This window comes from Armigeres subalbatus, chromosome 2 (genome assembly GCF_024139115.2).
Source record: "Armigeres subalbatus isolate Guangzhou_Male chromosome 2, GZ_Asu_2, whole genome shotgun sequence".
In the NCBI taxonomy this organism is placed as follows: Eukaryota; Metazoa; Arthropoda; class Insecta; order Diptera; family Culicidae; genus Armigeres; species Armigeres subalbatus.
In genome coordinates this window covers 170,495,984-170,516,477 of record NC_085140.1, presented here as the reverse complement: position 1 = coordinate 170,516,477, position 20,494 = coordinate 170,495,984, and the positions used below count along the sequence as shown (strand labels likewise).

The 20,494-nt window shown below is 38.5% G+C and overlaps 1 protein-coding gene across 1 annotated transcript; it reads left to right on the top strand.

Annotated features, from left to right (window-relative positions):
* Positions 1-2,890: 2,890 nt before the first annotated feature.
* On the top strand, positions 2,891-20,166 carry LOC134211179 (serine protease SP24D-like). The gene is made up of 3 exons (XM_062687853.1): positions 2,891-3,382; positions 19,442-19,817; positions 19,884-20,166. Exons 1-3 carry the CDS (start codon positions 3,093-3,095, stop codon positions 20,025-20,027), a joined length of 810 nt encoding a protein of 269 aa, XP_062543837.1. The 5' UTR covers positions 2,891-3,092; the 3' UTR covers positions 20,028-20,166.
* The last annotated feature ends 328 nt before the right edge of the window (positions 20,167-20,494 follow it).

Genomic DNA, 20,494 nt, shown 5'->3' with positions numbered 1-20,494 from the left:
TCAACGAACAGATGGTGCGTTGGGACCTAGTATTCACGGCATTTTTGAAGGATTTGCCGTACAGTAAAGATCTGGTCCGTTGTCGAGCGGCCGTCAACGAAGCCGGCTTGATAACTTCCCATGAACTCGTTCACTAATGGTGACAGACGACGGAAGATGATCTGGGATATCACTTTGTAGGCGGCATTAAGGATGGTGATCGCTCGAAAGTTCTCACACTCCAGTTTGTTGCCTTTCTTGTAGATGGGGCATATAACTCCTTCCTTCCACTCCTCCGGTAGCTGTTCGGTTTTCCAGATTCTGACTATCAGTTTGTGCAGGCAAGTGGCCAGCTTTTCCGGGCCCATCTTGATGAGCTCAGCTCCGATAACATCCTTACCAGCTGCTTTATTGGTCTTTCCTTAACTTCCCTCAAGGTGGGGGCTGGTTGGCTTCCATCGTCCGCTGAACTGACGTAGTCATCTCCTCCGCTGCCTTGACTTTCACTGCCTGTACTCTCAGCGCCATTCAGATGTTCCTCGTAGTGCTGCTTCCACCTTTCGATCACCACACGTTCGTCCGTCAAGATGCTCCCATCCTTATCCCGGCACATTTCGGCTCGCGGCACGAAGCCTTTGCGGGATGCGTTGAGCTTCTGATAGAACTTGCGTGTATTTTGAGAACGGCACAGCTGTTCCATCTCCTCGCACTCCGCTTCTTCCAGGCGGCGTTTCTTCTCCTGAAAAAGCGGGTCTGCTGTCTCCGCTTCCGTCTATAACGTTCCACGTTCTGCCGGGTACCTTGCTGCAGCGCGACCGCCCGCGCTGCGTCCTTCTCCTCCAGAATCTGTCTGCACTCTTCGTCGAACCAATCGTTCCGTCGACTTCGACCCATATACCCGACGTTGTTCTCCGCTGCGTCGTTAATGGCTGCTTTAACTGTACTCCAGCAGTCCTCAAGAGGGGCCCCATCGTGCTCACCCTCTTCCGGCAACGCTGCCTCGAGATGCTGCGCGTATGCAGTGGCGACATCAGGTTGCTTCAGTCGCTCTAGGTCGTACCGCGGCGGTCGTCGGTACCGAACATTGTTGATGACGGATAGTTTTGGGCGCAGTTTAACCATCACCAGATAGTGGTCAGTCACTGCGTTATATCCCCCAGATACGCCCTCGCGTACGCCTACGCATACGCGCCGGGAGGTAGCGAAAATGATCTGGGAAGAGGAGATGAAAAAAGAGGAGTTTTTTTTTGTCCTGTAGAGACGGCACACGGCAAAAACGGCACACCGAGGCAGTATTGAGGAAAACAAAAATTCTCAAATCTCATCCTAGATAGAAATCAAGCGCGAGTCAAACATCACCCGACTCATGGCCCAAAGATTTGCCAATGCTTCGAATCGTGATTTGCGTCATTGCATGATTTCTACATGTTATTCTTCGTTAATTTATTCGAATTTACTTTTTTTGCTTAAAACAATGCATAATAAATCCATGCATAAACATTAAATACGATTGGGGTTTGACGCTGTTTAAGCGAAATCATTTTTTGGCGCATGAGTGAAACGATGCAATTCTGCTTGAAAAAATCAAGCTCGGTGCTCTCTGCAGAATCGCAAGCAAGTTAGCTCGCGCATGAGGCTTCGATGATTGAGATTTGAGGATGATTCTACCAAAACTGCACCGAGAATCTTTTGGTTTAAGCCTCCGTTCGAATACTGTGCTTCCTACCATAAGATTGTATTCTCAAAAATCTGGTCATAAATTTTGTGAACGGTAAGGTAGTCAATGTCCCGTTACGCTGGGATATGGATACTCTGAAGTAGTGCGTAACGGTGTAAATCCGGCCATATCGCCAGGCTCGGTACAACACTGAAGCTGACAATATGACGTCCCTAACCCCGAATCCCAAGGTATCAGGCGACCCGTGGTGAGGGGATGAATGGCCTGGGGGTGAAACAACTAGCCAGGCAGTTAACGGAGCCGGTAATGCTGGGTAGACACTCTTCGTGTTGAATTACGGAGTAAAATCTACCACACTGTGCTCTAGTTCTTACTATTCTTGTTAATACTTATGAGTGATGGTCGGAAGAGTATGAAACGACTATAAATTGCTTTTAGATGACCCTTTTTTTGCTCTTTTTGGATGGAGTCAATGGAGAAAATTATAAAAACGTAACTCAACCTTAGGCTGGTTTTCGAAGCCGACGACATGAATCTTCAAGCTCCAGAGCGCTGATTAATTAGGAAAGAAGCGGATACGAATTTGGTGGATCTGCTCAACCCTCTGACTGATTAGAGCTCTGTGTAAAGGTGAGATTCGGAAATGCCAAACACAATGAAATCAGATCTCTATACAAAAACGAATTCGGAATTCATAAGAAGAAGCAAAAATATGCTTGAACTTCAGTACCGATGCGATGCATGGTCAAAATCAGTATTATCCCACTTATTGTTGAGCCGAAACTGATTGAGGGGCGCGCCTTTGAGAGTTGGTATAAACCATTTTTCGAAGGGTATAAATAGAGGTACCTTAATCTAAAGAGGCCTTACATTAAGCTTGAGAAATATATGAATAAAAAATGACTACTTCATTTCTTCTCAATAGAAATGGAGTAGAAAGACATGCACTAAACAAATGACACGGTTATACTAATATTTAATTCTTATCTTACAATCGGAATACTCTCCCATTCATAACTAGAGCAGGGAAAAGTGAGTAGCGAATTTCGCTTTATGTAATAAAATTGTTTATACGGGTGAAATGAATCATAAAATATAACGAAGCGCACTCTTAATTCCTATCTCTACAGTTACGTCGCGCGTGCAGTTTCAACGAGCAGCTAAATGCGCGGATATACACTGATTGTAAACATTAAGCCACTTGAAAGTTCAATAAATAAAGGCCAATTTCACGGAATCCCACTCAGTTCGATTGCTAGCGGTGGCGCACCGACAGAAGTGCCCGTCAGGATACAGCGCTAAAATTTTCCGTAACATTTCCTGTCTGCTCTCACGCCAGTATTTTATTCCTTGCACCAGTTTGGCTTTGTGCGGAAAAGCCTTACAAATTGAAAGCTGAATCGAAAATCGCTGGCGGCGGTGCTCTGTGGTGGAAATGCTACGGCTGGTGAAATGTGGGCGTGTTGGCGTAATGCTACTGCTGATGGGGATGTCACCGTGGGCTGCTGCTGAATCAGGGGATAAACTTATTTCGCCTGAGGAGGCCAGGTCGAACGTCGATGATTCTTCTGCTCCGCGTATTGTGGGTGGATCTGCGGCTAGCCCCAATCAATTTCCCCATCAGGTGGCTTTGCTGAGGCAAGGATCTCTGTTTTGCGGTGGATCATTGATTACGAACAAGTGGGTGCTTACGGCGGCACATTGTGTCTACAATGGAAATCAAGTGTAAGTAGATATTTATTACCTCCGCACACTCCTTTTCCAAAAGGAATTCATTAAAATTCATTAAAACGGATAGACAAAAACAAATGGATTGTTCTTTAGGTAATCTTTTATACAAGGCAAAATATGCTATTGAATTCTGTTCATGGTGAAATAAAAAGCAAATTGATGATCTCGATGCAATATTGATTGTTAAGAATAAGTTTTCAATCTATAAAACTCATTAAACATCATATTGACATAATGATCAAGGCTTACATTGGATGTTTTAGAATGTTAAGCTTTTCCAATTTGGACGTAAGTTATTTTGTGTTGATGTTGGTGTTGGCTACGCTAAAAACGACATCACGGACCTCAGTTATACTTAATTATAAACAAACAGAAAATGGCACCAGTACATTACAGAATTCAGCTTTAATGTCATTGTAAACAATAGAAATTGCTATGCTAATAAAAGAAATGTGACATTGGCCATGTCATTGACTGCAGTAAAAAATACAAGAGTGTGGAAGGGTGTCAATTACCTGGAAAACCTGAAATTATCAGGAAATTATTGTCGACATGGGAAAATTAGGAAATTATTATAGGAATTCTCTGAGGAATCAGGAAAATCAGCAAGAGAGAAAGTTGTATTGTTGTATTCATATCGTTTGTTCTAAGTTTCAAATGAGGAGTGAAACTACACGTCTTAACACTTCTCCGACCAAGATAGGTTTTACTTACACGAACGACCAAGCACGAAAAAAGTCGGAACGCTATTTTCAAATCGCTATATCTCAGCCGAGGGCCCTCCTTAGCCGTGCGGTAAGACGCGCGGCTACAAAGCAAGACCATGCTGAGGGTGGCTGGGTTCGATTCCCGGTGCCGGTCTAGGCAATTTTCGGATTGGAAATTGTCTCGACTTCCCTGGGCATAAAAGTATTATCGAGCTAGCCTCATGATATACGAATGCAAAAATGGCAACCTGGCTTAGAAACCTCGCAGTTAATAACTGTGGAAGTGCTTAATGAACACTAAGCTGCGAGGCGGCTCTGTCCCAGTGTGGGGATGTAATGCCAATAAGAAGAAGAAGAAGATATCTCAGCCGTCAGTGAACCGATTTGAAAAAAAATGGGACTCACAAATTTTCCCGTCCTCCAAGATTTGTCTGAGATGTTGAAACCTCCGATAGGATCTATCGGGACCTCTCGGGACCTCAAAATGTCGAGCAAGTCGTGATTTTTATACAAATTGCGTGGTTGGTGCTCACCAGCTCTGTATTCATGGTGATATAAGTCAGATATTTTGGAATCCATAATATTTAGAAAGTCGCAGTCCACAAAGTTGTTCAGGAAGTCAAAATGAAACTGTCGCAGATCATATTATTTCAGAACAAGTCCGCTTGGCGGCGCTATTGTCTATGGCAGCGGTTCTCAACCTGGAGTACATGTACCCCTGGGGGTACCTTCGCTGGCCTCAGGGGGTACCTCGGACACAAATCCGTAATGGCGGACGTATTACAATTCCAATCAAAACTCATTTATAAAGTTTTGATACCTGTGTAAATAATATGCATGACGATCAATAAATCGAAGTCAATTGAATCCTGCCTTCAACAACCAGCACAGCGTATGAAGGGCTGCGGAACAAAAGATCAAAAGGACAAACCTTGAATTAAAAAATTTAAAAAAAAAAAACTCTTCAATGCAATCTACCTGATCGAAACAAAATGTTGAATAATATGAATATGTTAAGAATGTGCTTCTGAAATAAAATATAGAGTCTAAAGGTTCGGAAGCCTCCGTTTGAAAGGCTCGGTTGCCACGTTGCAAGAGGATTGGAAGCATCCTTCTTCCAGTAGCTCGGAAGCATTCACAGATAAAAATATGTTGTGGTTTTAAATGTATTTTCATGCACACTTTGTAGCATGCAAATAAGCATAACAATCAATTGATCTTACTGCTCTTTTAAATCTAAATAAATTTCAATTGTTCTTGCAAGTCTCACGGAAGTCTCATTTCAAGAGGCCCGGAAGCCTCATTTCAAGAGGCCCGGAAGCCTCCTCTCAAGAGGCCCGGAAGCCTCCTTTCAAGAGGCCCGGAAGCCTCCTTTCAAGAGGCCCGGAAGCCTCCTTTCAAGAGGCCCGGAAGCCTCCTTTCAAGAGGCCCGGAAGCCTCCTTTCAAGAGGCCCGGAAGCCTCCTTTCAAGAGGCCCGGAAGCCTCCTTTCAAGAGGCCCGGAAGCCTCCTTTCAAGAGGCCCGGAAGCCTCCTTTCAAGAGTCCCGGAAGCCTCCTTTCAAGATGCCCGGAAGCCTCCTTTCAAGAGGCCCGGAAGCCTCCTTTCAAGAGGCCCGGAAGCCTCCTTTCAAGAGGCCCGGAAGCCTCCTTTCAAGAGGCCCGGAAGCCTCCTTTCAAGAGCCTCTTTTCACGAGGCACGGAAGCCTTTTTTCAAGAGGCTGGGAAGCCTCCCTTCAAGAAGCTAGGAATTCTCCTTTCAATAGGCTTGGAAGCGTACTTTCAAGTTTTTCATATGCATCCTTTCACAGTCTGGGAAGCATCTTTCAAGTGGATCAAAAGTCGCCAATAAAGAAGCGCGGAAGCTAACTTTCAAGAGATTCGGAGACTCCTTTCAATAGGTTCGGAAGCCCTTTTAAGAGGCTCGGAAACCTCCCTTCAAAGGGCTCGGAATTATTCTTTCAAGAGGCTTAGAAGCCTACTTTGAAGAGACTCAGAGGTGTGCTTTCAAGATGTTCAGATGCCTCTTTTTAAGTAGCTAAAAAGCCGCCTTTAACGGGGCTCGGGACCCTCCCTTCAAGAGGTTCGGTAACCTACTTTCTAGATATTCGGAAGCTTGATGTATAAACTTAATTTGAAATAATGAAAATGTCAGCCCAACATATGGAGAGCCATATACTCCGTTAGTTTTCAGGTCCATTTTTCATGGATCTCGTGAGTTGATGATGATGATGATGATGATGCTACCATCTATTGTAGCAAGGCACCTGCCGATAGCACTGGCCATATCTGACAAACGATTTGATCATGATTATATTATTGTTTGTATTTCATCAAACTCCTGTATGAAGGGCCAAAAATGGGTGGGGTGGTTCCATAAGCAGAAACACTTAAGCGAATCCACGGGATGTATAGAGAATCTCCTTCCAGAAGAAAGTTCGTACATACAATAATATAATCTAGCCCTCGTTTCCCAGATTGACCCAATAGATGGGGAGAAGAGCCCGCCCTTTATCCACGAGATGTTAACAACAGGAAGTTGGCGATTCCACTCTTCCTATCCAAATCGCTTCAATCGGGTGCCCTGATGTTTTTTTTTTTGTATTTAATCATATAGTTTCAATATTATTTGATAAATATATGTATATAATGGAATTCTCTCACCAAGTTTCAATTCAATGGACGAGGGAGATCCTTTCTTCAACACCAGGTACTTTTGGTCCTATGCTGTCTTCAAAGATTGTTTTTTTGGTGTCTTTATTAAGGAGACTTTCAGCCCGAGGCTGGCTCGTCTCCGTGTCTTCAGAGATTCAGAGATAGTTCGTCAAGAAATATCCTAGTTTAAATCGGGGAAAAATCATCTTTCTTGTTCACAGATTGAAAAAATAGACTTCTTGATTTCTGAAAAGATGAAACAAAAATACGGATGGCAGTATGATACATAATAACATGAGCTTTTGATTAAAATGGATATGTATCCTAATTTTTTTTTGTAATGTCCAGAAATAAATAGGGTTGAGAGATTGGTGAAAAACCTGAGCAAATCAGTTGAAAACCAACTCATTTGATGGTGGCGATGATTTTCACCCGAAATTCAAACAAAATTAAATCCACTTTTCATTTTATTGTGCCATTATTGGTATTGGCAATCACTTTCAATAACGATAACCATTTAGGGATAAAAATCATGACTCTTGGTACAACCATCAGACTTTGAAGTGATCGATGAGCTTCACGAACAATCATCCATCATCTATCTAATGTCAATAAGATATCTAACCTAAAAAATATCCTAGAACTCAGCCACCTACAGCATGATCTTGGCATCTTATTTCACATGCTTATCGCGATAATAATATCTTTGGAAATGTGATAGAAAATCGTATGGTTTTTTAGAAATTTTTATGTCTTGAATGTCGGAATCCCATCGGTTTTCAAGCTCAAATAATCAATTACTAAATTCACATATATCTGGTTTAAGCTCTACGAGTTTTGCTAATTTACATTTAAATCAAGGAGTGCAATTGTCGCTGGAAAATGCAAAAAACAAGCTACAAAAGAGAATAGCGATTGTCCTCATCTGCAGAGGATAAAAACAGTGTTCCATTTTATCTGCAACAAACATGGAGAGGGAATTGTTGTAAACCTTTCAAACTGCATTAACTTGTATGTTTCAGAAGTATGACACAAATCATGTCAACAGATGGTTAGCTTTATGTTTATATGATAACTGATACATATTTAACCAAAAATATCATCGAAAACCGACTACCTGGTATGCCTGGTATGACGAAGAAAATTGTTTCGGGCAATATCTGGCATGAAGGATTTGAAAATTCGGAAAAAATCTCTGGGAAAACACATTCAGCACATTCACATTTCTGTAAAAATAAAGAAGAATTTTTCGTGCAAACTTAAAGAATTTCTCCGTAACATAAGGAAGAATTTCTCATGGATATAAAATAGGATTCCCGTGGGTATAAACAAAATCGACCTAAATTTGGAAGAATTTCTCGTGGAAATTTTGAAGCAAGCAGAGGATTTTTCCGGGGTATTAGAAAAAAATCAAATTATCAGTTAAATTGCATATCAGGAAGAGTCCTGCGCCAAGCAAACAATATATCAGTCACTTTTCTTATCTTATCGGATTCATCAATTGTCGAGTAATTCTCGGCGTCAATTGAGCCCTCCCTGTACCGGTGTCACAACCGCGTTGGGATTTGTGTCCATGCTGACGCATGGCTGTGTTGTAGATGGGCATTACTGTCCCGGTAATCAAATTCCCTACTCACCAAATTGGAGATGCAAAGTACTTAGAGTGAAACAAGGATGTTGTTCTTGCTTGTTTTGTTCATTTGCACTCAATTTCAGTTCAAGCCTATGGACTTCCGCACGCTTGCAGTAGTGAGTCATGGTCTCAGGATCTGCTAGTTACCATTCAATTTCACGAATCATCCTATCCACAGTAACAGGAGCTATTTTCCAAGAGATTTACAGAAGCTTTTCTATAAAATCAGCATCAACCTACTAAAAAATAGGAATTATTGTCATATGTGAAAATGTTAAATTGACAAGCGACAAAAATTCACGTCTTCCTTCAACAGCAGCACACTTGGATCCCTTACATAATTAATGCTCCAATATTGACCAAATAATGGTGACTCAATGATTTTTCATGGATCTCGTGAGTTACGCTTATTTTCATTTACAGAAAAAAATAGGCGATACCTCAATTAATGCAAAAGTGGAGGGGGCATGGTGGTATAAATTTATTCAATTCTGGAAAATTCGGGATTTTAAAAAACCTTACATATAAAAAAAATTTCTCTGGCTATTTACGGAAATAAATTGAATAACCACTTTATCCACATTTATTCACCATGTCCTTGTTGAAGTGCAGTAAAGATTCAGTTGCTGTTGTTCCATACTGGATCTCCTATAGGTTTTCAACCCAGAAACATAAAACGATCTTTAAGCAAATATTGGAATGGTGCCTTTACATACTTTACATACAAATTTTGACAAAAGATCTATCAAATGTGGTTGTTCCTGCAGATAGTCCACGACATCTGAGACGCTTGCAGCAGATTTGCTACCTTCTCTCAACAACTGCAGAAACATATCTCGTTGCACCATCAACCGCTCCAGATCGCCTGAAGTTGTGAATAATTCAACTAAACCAGAATAGTTTGTTCAAATAAAGAGTAGAAAATACATGTCTTATGTTAGAATGAATGGGACATATGCCATAGGGTAATGAGCCACAAACAAGCTATCAAACAACTCGCTTTTCAACTTGAGAAGGATAGTTTTTGTTTCTTGTAGACTTGAACACTTGCGATGTTGAACTGGTACACGATGGGGCACGTGACCCATCAATTTAATATTTTCATTAGATTTAAATATATACGTCGAAATTTTTGTGAATTTTAAATCTGATTTTTCAATTTTATAAATTTCTGGATAAATATCGGGGCAAGTTGAAACACTGCGCTATATACAGACATAACCTTATTTTGCCGTATTAAAAACAAAATATATGTACTTAGTGAGACTCAAGATGCACGAGGTTGTAAAGGTGACTATACTGACAGAATTCGCATAAGAGTCCCATGTAAATTTTTGACGGTTTTGTTTCTCTTTTTTAAATTAATTAGCTTAAAAGTGGTCTCCTGTTTAAGAAAAACTGATATAATAGCAGGCTTTGTTCTAGAAATTTGAAACTTTTGTTTTCTCATCTTGATATTTACTCTCATAAAAGTCACATTCCTGATTTTGTTACTATTTTACACAAAAAAAAAGATCCATTAAATTTTCCCATAGCAACATGTACATGTACATGAACATGAACATGTATATACAGATAAAGAATACAGTGATATCCCGATTTCATTACCCTCTGGTGAATTTTGAGGTGATAAAATAGGACCAAATCGGATTTTTTTATTTTTCGATTTTTTAATTCATTTCACAAATAAAGCCTGTCCACGTTAAATTTCGGACACCCATCTCACAGTGCAATTTTTGAATTTTTTTAAAAACCACTGGCACGATCCATTTCCATGACAACTCCATCTCTTTGCTATATGTGCTGCCTTCAACATGTTTAGCTCTCGTCCAAATTGATGAAATGGCGATAAATCAATTGAATATTATCTAAGAGTCTGAAATTTAACGTGGACTGGCTTTATGAATCAGTTTGTGCCTTGGAAAGGCAAAATTCGTGCACAGTACACATTATTTTTTGTTGAAAATGGTTACAGAGTCCTTCACAGGTACTCAGAAGTCATTCATAATAAACCACAGGCGGTAAAATTTATTTAATTTATTTTGTATATAACTGACATGGGACACTTATGCGAATAAGGTCAGTATACAACAAAGTCACAAACGTAATTTTCTGGGACCACTCTCCACTACGAGGAGAAGTAGATTAGGAATCTCAAAACTGAACCATGCAGTTTAACCATAATTTATTTTCAGAAGTTTGGACCTTTTTATAACCATGTTGAATTCTGGAAAAAAATATTTCTTTAAATTGCGAGGGTGACGTTTTGAATCGTTATTTCAACTTGCCCTGCACCACGCATTTTTATTTGCCCCGATGGGTTAAAAATGCGGAGCAATTTCAAACGACCATATTCCAAAAATAAAAACGGGTCATCCATCGATTTTTCATAATCATTATGCTTATTCAATATTTAATAATTGCCTACCATGCAAATTTGATGAAAAAACTTAAAAAAATTATATAGTTAGTTTGGATTTTGCAAAGGGCGAAAAATGAACAATGGCAGGGATTGCTTCTAGTAGCTGCAATCTTCCGGGAATAGCAGTCCTAAGGTGCGCTTAGGGGAGTAGTTTGTTGAAAAAAATAATCAGGACATTTGGTCATTTCAGATATAAATTACAGCTTCTTTTTCAACTTACTCCGCAATTCAACTTGCCCCGGTGTACCTTACGTGTTTCCAGTGGAATATCTGATGATATCTCGACAGAATTTCAGAAATAATTTCCGAAGGATTTTTTGATAGAGTTTCTAAAATAATTTTAGATGAAATACTTAAAAAAAAATTCTTCTTTATTATTTTTTATTATTGTTTCTTTAAGGTTTTTTAAAGTAATTTCTAAAAGAGTTTCTTGAACAATTGCTAGATGATTTTTTAAAGGAATTACTTAAGGTCCTAATTAATTTTGTAGAAATTTCTGGAATAATACCCGAAGGAATTTCCAGAGGAGTTTTAAAAATAAATTCCCGAAGAATTCCTGCTAGAATGCTTGAAAGATTTTTCGAATGAATTTCCTATAGAATTCCCTAAGGTATTTTCGAGAAAGGTCTGGAGGATTCCGTTCGAAGAAGAAACTTCTGAATTATATTACCAAGGAACTCCTGGAATTTTGAAGACAATATCCAAACATATATTATAATTTAAAGATCATAATAATGTAATGCATAAAGTGAGCAGACAATGAATTTAAGCATGGAATGTTATCAAATATGCTTAGTTTCAAAACAAGTGTGAAAGTCTTCTTTAGAAAAAACAACGTTTTTACTGACAAACCTGTTGTTATAATGGCAACCACTTCTTCAATTATCATTTTCCTATTTACTTTTCAATCTTTTTTATACCTAATTTCTAACATGAATAAATCATCTTCACCTGGGTGGTGCGGATAGAATCGATTTGGTTGTCAAACTGAAGCCAAAATTTTTTATTGTGCCGGAGCCAAACATTGAAGATTGTGGTTATGTTCGTTTCTGATCTAATATTGAGAAATATTGATATTTTTTGGGGAAAAAATAAAAATAAACTTTGTTTGAATTTTGTATTCTTTGTAACAAATATTCTCACATTATATTTCGAGTGGAAAATTAGTAGGAATGCAACTAAAAAGCACTCGTTACGAAATTTCTTGAGATTCACCAACTGATTGGAGCATGAATGTATGTAAACAATCGTAAAGTCATGTAGAATCTAGCGCATTTGTGCGCCCTCATGCAGCGTGGAAAGAGAAATTCGAAGAGCGGGAAATGTTTGACAGCCACGTAACTGCAAAATAATTTTGTTTATGGGAGTGATTTCAAAATATCCCTCTACTCGCTTGAGCGCAGAAAAGAGGCTCTATCCGCAGCACCCAGATCTTCACCATGCATAACTTAAAACCGTGAAAACAACTTCTAAACGTTATGTGTGTATTTGATGTATTTTTCATAATCCTGAAAATTTGACGAAAAACCTTTTTTTCTGGAAAAATCAGGGAATTTTTATTTTGAAAATGAGTCGCCACCCTAACAGTCCATCTCACTGGGCCTAGATTGGTGTTATCCAGAGGGGGGACAACGGATTTTTTTTCATATGGAGTTTGGCAAGTATGACAGTACCCTCTTTTTTGGCGCATAAATTTATACTCCAATGTCAAAATGCTCATATACTATTATAAATTGTGGTGGTATTTGTAAAAATTTGTATTGTTTACCGTTTTTACAAGAGAGAGTGGTGTCGAAAGCACATATTAAATTAAAGATCGCAACGAACAAAAATACACCAAATCCGTAAATATGTAGTGTTTTCACTTTATTCCTTACGCGAAATATGCAGATACATAATTACGTTGGTAGAAGAAACTCTGTGCTGAGCAGAAACAGTTGTTTCTTGCAGTATCCAAACTCTGTGCGTTTCAGAACATTCTCACCCACTGCAGTGTTTATTTTTCATAGACTACGGCTTGGTGTTAGTGCCGTCAGCATTCGCTCGATTGGTGGCAACAAAAATTTGACAGCTTAGCACCCGCCTGGTGTTATCATTTGATTCGAGAGCCTAACAGAATCCCAGACAAAATTGATCCCTGAGAGCCCGTTTTGGAGAATCCCTGACAAAATTGATCATACTCTCATAGACAAACAGACATAACAGTTAGAAAATTTCCTGAAAAATCCATCGCCCAGTTTCTTCTTCTTCTTCTTCTTGGCATTACATCCCCACACTGGGACAGAGCCGCCTCGCAGCTTAGTGTTCAAAGCACTTCCACAGTTATTAACCGCGAGGTTTCTAAGCCAGGTTACCATTTTTGCATTCGTATATCATGAGGCTAGCACGATGATACTTTTATGCCCAGGGAAGTCGAGACAATTTCCAATCCGAAAATTGCCTAGACCGGCACCGGGAATCGAACCCAGCCACCCTCAGCATGGTCTTGCTTTGTAGCCGCGCGTCTTACCGCACAGCTAAGGAGGGCCCCGTCATCGCCCAGTTACTTTATTTTAGTACGACAATGTCAACAGAAGGCGCTAATGTAAATGTCAAATCTAAAGGTAAACGATGCGTGCACCTCTAGGTGTGAAACGAGTAATCAGTTAAATTTAGAATGCCCGATGGGAATTTCCTCAGTATTACGTCTTTTTGTCTGTGGTATTCTTAACCATGGTTCAAGCATCCCTACAGGGGGAAACACTCTTGATGGTATCTTGTGCATCCAAGTTTGATAATTGAGCCAAACAATGAACAAGTAAGCTCTCTTTTCGTCATCAAGGATTTTTTTGGTCATGAGTCATGAACGCACACCTCAACGCAAGAATGAACTGCACATCCAATGTAAATAAAAAAGTCTAGTAACTATTTGAATCAACCATTGCAATAATATAATAATTTATGGATTATCTTCAAAAACAAATAGGCAAAAAGTGTCTCACCAAACCCCCCCCCCCCCCTACAAGTTGAAGCCTATGTTTGAAGCACATTACAAATGTAGTAGCGGACAGGCCTACCACAGACAAACAGACGTAACACTAGAGAAATTGCCATCGACCATGACTTCAATGATCAATTTGAATTTGATTGATTACGCGTTTCACAACTAGAGGCGCTGGCGTCGTAATCCTTTGAGTTTCACATTTCATTGTTTCTTGTAACATGCTCGCAAGATAGTGGTAGAGGAGTTGAGCGATGGATTTTTCAGAAAAATGTTCAAGCTGTTACGTCTGTTAGTCTGTAGGCCTACTGTGCAGCGTTGTTTAAAAATACCTGTGCGAATCAATTCTAAACTTGATTCCACAATTAAGCCATAGAACGGCGATATCTCATACCAACCGCACCGTTTACATGATTAGATTGTGGTTATTGGATCGTTGAGAGTGAATTAGCTGAGATGATTATTTTTCATTCTTTGGGTCTTCAACGTATTTGGATGGGAAACAGTCTTAAGTCTAGTCCCCTAGCTAACACTGATGGACAAAAGTATTCGCATGAATGCATACAGATTACTATGAAAACAAGATTAATATTTACTTTTGTACATCAGTGTACGTTATAAGCCTTCACTAATCCAAAAATCCACACATTTTTATTGGCAAAAATCTAAAGAAATTTACAAATAAATTTTATGTGTGCATTCATAACCACCCGCTATAAGAGAATCCACATAAAGGTTATTAGTTAATAACGATTATGTGTGTTTCCACATATATGCTATGCGAATTCACATAGCCGTTATGTGGGAAATGCTATAGTCAAAATTTATGTGTGCCACAAATAATGAATATGATTGGATTTATAATACAGCAAAATACAAATAAGACATGATCCACAAAGTATACACAAACTATCATTGTTATTCACAATTATGCAGTCCTCCACAAATTTGTTCAAGAGGTCAAAACGGAACAAGCACAGATCACATTATTTGCGAACTCATTCGCTTGGCGGCGCTAGTGTATATGGGAATATTCGTTGGGTTGGAAGCTGCAGTCTTCACAAAGTTGTTCAGGAGATCATAACGTAAATGTCACAGATCATATTATAATGAAATCTTCCGCTTGATGGTGCTTGTGTATACACCATATATATGGGAGAGTTCGTTGGATTGGATATTTTGGACTCGGTGAGATTTGAAGTTGCCGTATTCTACAAATTTGTTCAGGGGTTGTGTATGTGGGAATATACTAATGGCAGTGTTTTTCCGTTTCGTTAGCTAAATCAACAGTTTTCAATGTTTAAAACGGTGGTGCATACAAGGAGCCTAAAAACCATACAGACATTTTTTGCAAAACGAAAAACGGTTGATTGATCGTTCTCCCTTAAAAATGCAGAATACATCCTACTGAAACGTCGGACAACTCACAAAATTGACTAGGAGCCACATCAAAACTTCGACAGAAATTCTCCCGAATAATAATCCTGAGATATCTCTAAAGATTCCTCCGGGAATCGATCTTTCCCATCAAAATTTGTATCTTGTTCTATTTTCTCAGTAAATTTTTTGACTTGTTCAGGCCAACTATCCCAAAGAACGATTTTTTTAAAGCTATTTTACGTGTGAACCAGGTGGGAGAATTGGTCTGATAATGTATCAAAATCCTAAATCCAATCCTAAAAACAGCACTATTTTGATTTTTAGTTTTAAGTTTTAAAAATAATTTAAGGCGATAAATACTATGAGTTGGAAATATTGACCATAAATAAATTGGATAATCAATTGAGCGAATAAAATTGTGTAATGGAAAAGTTTTTTTTTCATAAATACCTCAGGAATTCTTCCAGATGTTCGATCGTTTAACCCCCAAGGACCCCCAACAAATTTGTTGTATGTTAATTTCACATCACTAGGAATTTTAGTGGGTACACAAAACGCGACGCGAGACTGGACACAACACTTATGGTTCTTACAAAAGGAATAATTGTCATATTTTTCAAAAGATTAAATGTTCTTGCAACTTTCTAATTTTTTACGGATTCCACAATATCTAAATCAAAGAGTATTCCCATTTACACGAGCACCTCCAAGCGCACGTGTTCCGAAATAATATGATCTGCGAAAGTTTCGTATATCGCATACAAATTTGGGGAAGACTGCAACTTTCTGCAACCATGAACATGGGTGAGCTATCGGAGGTGTCAACGTCTAAGACAAATCTTGGAGTACGGGAAAATTTGTAAGTCCCAAAATTGTTCAAATCGGTTCACTAACGGCTGAGATTTGAAAATAGCGATCCGACTGCTTGGGAGGCTTGTTTGTTGGAGTGTTAATGAAAGAGTAAATAGCGCGAATACCATATGACAATAAGTCACAGACAAGCTTTTAAAAACTCGCCTCACAATTTAAGAAGAAGCAGCAGGTTTTCTACCGTTTAATATATTTCCTCTTTTAAGCGCAGAAGACAGATAGAATTGGTTTATACTGCAAGAGATTCCGAAGAGGAAGGAGGTATTTAGGAATTTCTTCAGAGAATTCATTGATTCGGAAATCCTTTAAGAATTCTTTCCCTTGAGGTTTCCCTTCGAAAATGTCTTCGAAAATTTCGCCATTGTTTATGACAATCCTTCAGAAATTATTTTTGGAACAAATACCACCAGAAATTTCTTCAGAAACCCTTCATAAAATTCTTCGGAAACTCCTTCAGAAATTCGCTTTAAAGTTATCAGTTTTTTTTAAAGTTCTCAATGTTAAATTTTCCTTCCGGAATTGTAGCGGATATTTCTCCAGTGGACGGTGACCAGACGTCCCGCATTTCGCAGGACAGCCCCGCGTTTTCACTATTTGTCCCGCACTGAAAAGTGTCCCGCGAAATGTTCTGCTTTTCACTTAATTCCAGATAATGTCGTGCGAAATGCAAACAAATAAAAAAATGCTTCTACTCAATAAACACTATCAAAGAATTTATTAGATTTTTAAAATTATTAATATTGACTAACAGTATGCGTTTATAAATCAATCGTGATGGTTGGAAGCAGAGACGGTAGAATAAGGAAACGCGCTTTGTGGATCATAAAAAATATCAACGATTTATTCTGTATTAGTTAAATCTTTATTAAGCTTAAGATAGAGAAAAGATGTTCAATTCTAAACCCACTGGAAAACCTGTCATAAATGAAACGGAAGATTTTAATGTGGTGGTTTCGTTGAATAACTTGATTCTATTCGCAAAAATCAAAACTAGGGTAACGATGGTATTTTGGACATCTGAATATATTTTGGACTTTTGGCTATATTTTCTCTAATTTAATACGAAAATAAGGTCAGAAATGTGATTATGAAAGAGGTTAAAGAGACACATGATTCCTATTTACTAAAAGGAGCTACGTAGAAAAACACGCAAAATATAGCCAAAAGTCCAAAATATATTCATATGTCCAAAATACATAATTTACCCTACCGTCGTCGGGGGTGACAATGGGTCAAATGGGGGTGAGAAAGAGTCACTGTTTCAAGTACTTAGAATGCTGTTTGAAAGTTCTGCTGTTGAAAATTTTGCGAATTTTACAATTTATTTGAAATTGTGGGAAAAGCAGATTGCATCACTCCTCCTTTTTCCAAGAAATTCTTTCTCAGTTTTCGTTAAAAGAGGAACTTCTCAAATTTTGATTCTTACTTTTAACTGAAATGGAATAAAATGTCCTTGAGAAAAAGGAGCAGTAATTGAGTTTTACTCAGTCACTAAGTAAATGAAAGTTAGACTAGTGTACTCTTTGTTGAGAAGAATAAAACATCAAGAAGGCTGCTGCCTCATTGTATAAAACTAAAATCAGTATTTTTTATAAGTTGGTATAGACAACAGCGCTCTGATCAAACTAGGGGAACTGTTCGGCACTTCATCTCATAGTTCAAAGCAAAGCAATGAAAAGGAATTTGATTTACGTTTCTTATTTTTGTGATTTTTTTTTTTTGCATTGAGCACGCTTGTTAATAAAAAGAAGCGACGAGATTGGTGCTGTATTTCTTTGTTTTGCGATTAGATGATTAGGGGAAATTTCCAATCTCCATCTCACTGAACATATATATTTATCTCATCGCGGAACAAAGAAATACGGCACCAATTTCGTCATATCTTTTTGTTAACATGTGAGAAATAAATCAAATACCTTTTTATTGGTATGTTTTTGATAGGATCAACATCGGAGTCATGTGATGAAATCTATGAGCAGTTCCCCTTTATGTTCAAAGAGATGGGAAACGGAACAGTTACCCTATGTAGTTGCGATACGGTAGATTATCAATTTCATTCCAACAAGCATACACAATTGCTTTTGTCCCGCGTTGGCACAGAATTTATTTGGTCACTTTAATCCAGCGGAAAATTACTTTAGAGCTTCACTGCCGCGACTCGCATAAGAGTCCCATATCGATTTTTGACGATTTTGATTCCAAGAATAAGTTTAAAATGACCTCACCTTGGCCGCTAGGTGGTGGTATGTTTGAATTTATTATTTTAGATTACTCAATACAGTATGGTCCATAAAAAATGCGAAAACATCAAAATTATAGTTACGTAGTTACATAATTGAGAGACTATGTTACATAGTAACAATTTTTTTCATTAATACATTCACTAGATACAAATGTGTTTTCCATGATACGTTTGCTTACACACATATATACGAATAGTAGAAATAACCCTTTAATGTACACAAACAAAAGTACAAAAATATTTTCGCATTTTTTTATGGACCATACTGTATATTCCGATAAGTGGAATTTTCCATATTGTAAATATTCTTATCGCACAAATTTAAAATTTGTTAAAATGATGTCTTAAGCAAAGGTCGTCTGGTGGGAATGAACTGTCTTGAAACGGAAAAAATAGGAATTTTACAAATAGCGAATTGCGGTAGTTTGCTGAAGATTCAATGCTTTGGTGTGATAAAGGATGATTGCATCTTGCACCAGAATGAACATTCACGGCTGCAGCTTTTGAAAGAATTGAGTTATCAACAAAATATTAAATCGATTATGAAAAAACGTTCAAAACAATTTCGCCCTTATGATTCTAAGCGTGAGACTTGTCAGATTTTCCTTCGCAATTGTCAATTCACCATGTCGCAGTCTATCGTACATAGTAACATTTTATTATCTTCAAATTCACAGAAAAGTACTGTAGACAGACTTATAGATTGTCCGCACGGTTGCTCGACGAGGAATGTAATGAAATTATTTCTTGTGAAAAAGATGGGAAAGATTATAGTTATTAAATTATGATGATTATCCTTTTTTCTGGAACAGAGTTGATAACCTTTCCAGCCTATAAATATCATAAGCAAGGTTTGTTTTCTTAGTATAGTTAAGTTCCGAGAGGCTTTTCAACCGTGGAATCAGTGATTAGGCTGAATGTTGAAATTATTTATAATGAGCCATCATCACAACTCCAGCATTCAGAATGCAGTTAGAAATTAAATATTTCATCTGCGGTGGATAAAGTTGCTTTACTGGGAGTGATGCGTGCAAATTATATTTGTTTTTCAACCACAATCCGCTGGCGATTGTAAGTTGTTTAATTATTGTTTAATTTTGAGCTTATTTTATTTCAATGTATTAATTGATTTATTATTCTTGTCTCACCTTCCAACTTCGATTACAGCATACAGCCGTCATTGGTAACTGTTCTGGCTGGAACGGTCACCCTAAGCCAGGGTGGCGTTAGCCGAAGTGTGCGTAGAATCATACCTCATGAGCGCTATGCGAACTTCCGTAACGATGTTGCAGTGATGGAATTGCAGCAAGCGTACCAACTCAGCAATTCAATTTCAACAATCGCACTGCGAAGAACAGCGGTACCCAGTGGCAGCACAGTTATAATATCGGGATGGGGTCGACTGTATAATAACGGTCCCCTACCAAGAGTTCTTCAGTATAACCAAGCAACGGCTCTGTCAAGATTCACCTGTGCTGTGGAAACCGGCTTCAACGTTGGATTACTATGCCTGAAGTCTCCCGTTAATAACGGTGCTTGCAATGTAGGTTTATTTATTTGATTTTAATTGCAAAATAAAACCAACAATAGTAATGCTATTTCCCCGTAGGGTGATTCTGGTGGTCCAGCAATCTTCAACAACCAGCTTGTGGGAGTAGCAAACTTTGTCATCAATGGATGCGGATCATCCCGGGCCGATGGTTACGCACAGGTATCGGATTTCGTTCAGTGGATTGAATCGAGAACCAATTAAACCGGCTGTTCACACTCTTGCACACAATCAACAGTTACAGGATATGAACAACGTGACATGCAAGGATTATGGACCTGATGATGTTTGTTGAGTAGTTTTCTGAGTAAAATATACGTAACTAGAAGGTTGTAACAATTTATTATAAGTTTTTTTATTCTCAGAAAAGCAATAATATGAACTTATAAATTTGATATATTCTATTTAATATGCCTTCACTTTAGATCCTCATCCGCTGTATTTGGAATGTAATATATCTGATTCTGAACTGAATTCATACGACGACAGAAATGCCATAAATGGAGTGTGGTGGGTTGTCAAGATTTTCCAGCAGCGGGCCATGGAGCACTATTTCAATGCCAACATTGCGCTGGGGAAAGTCGTTTCACAAGATTGGTTTCCTGTAATGCTGCCTTTTATTATTTTTAGAGGAGAACTGTTTGTTTGGGAAACAGCCTACGAAACGAGGA

Bases quoted from the DNA above. Each gene is read 5' to 3' on its own strand.
- LOC134211179 (XM_062687853.1), top strand. From the start codon at position 3,093: ATGCTACGGCTGGTGAAATGTGGGCGTGTTGGCGTAATGCTACTGCTG. The intron at 3,383-19,441 runs GTAAGTAGATAT...CTTCGATTACAG, and splicing joins GTCTACAATGGAAATCAAGT to CATACAGCCGTCATTGGTAA. The intron at 19,818-19,883 runs GTAGGTTTATTT...ATTTCCCCGTAG, and splicing joins TTAATAACGGTGCTTGCAAT to GGTGATTCTGGTGGTCCAGC.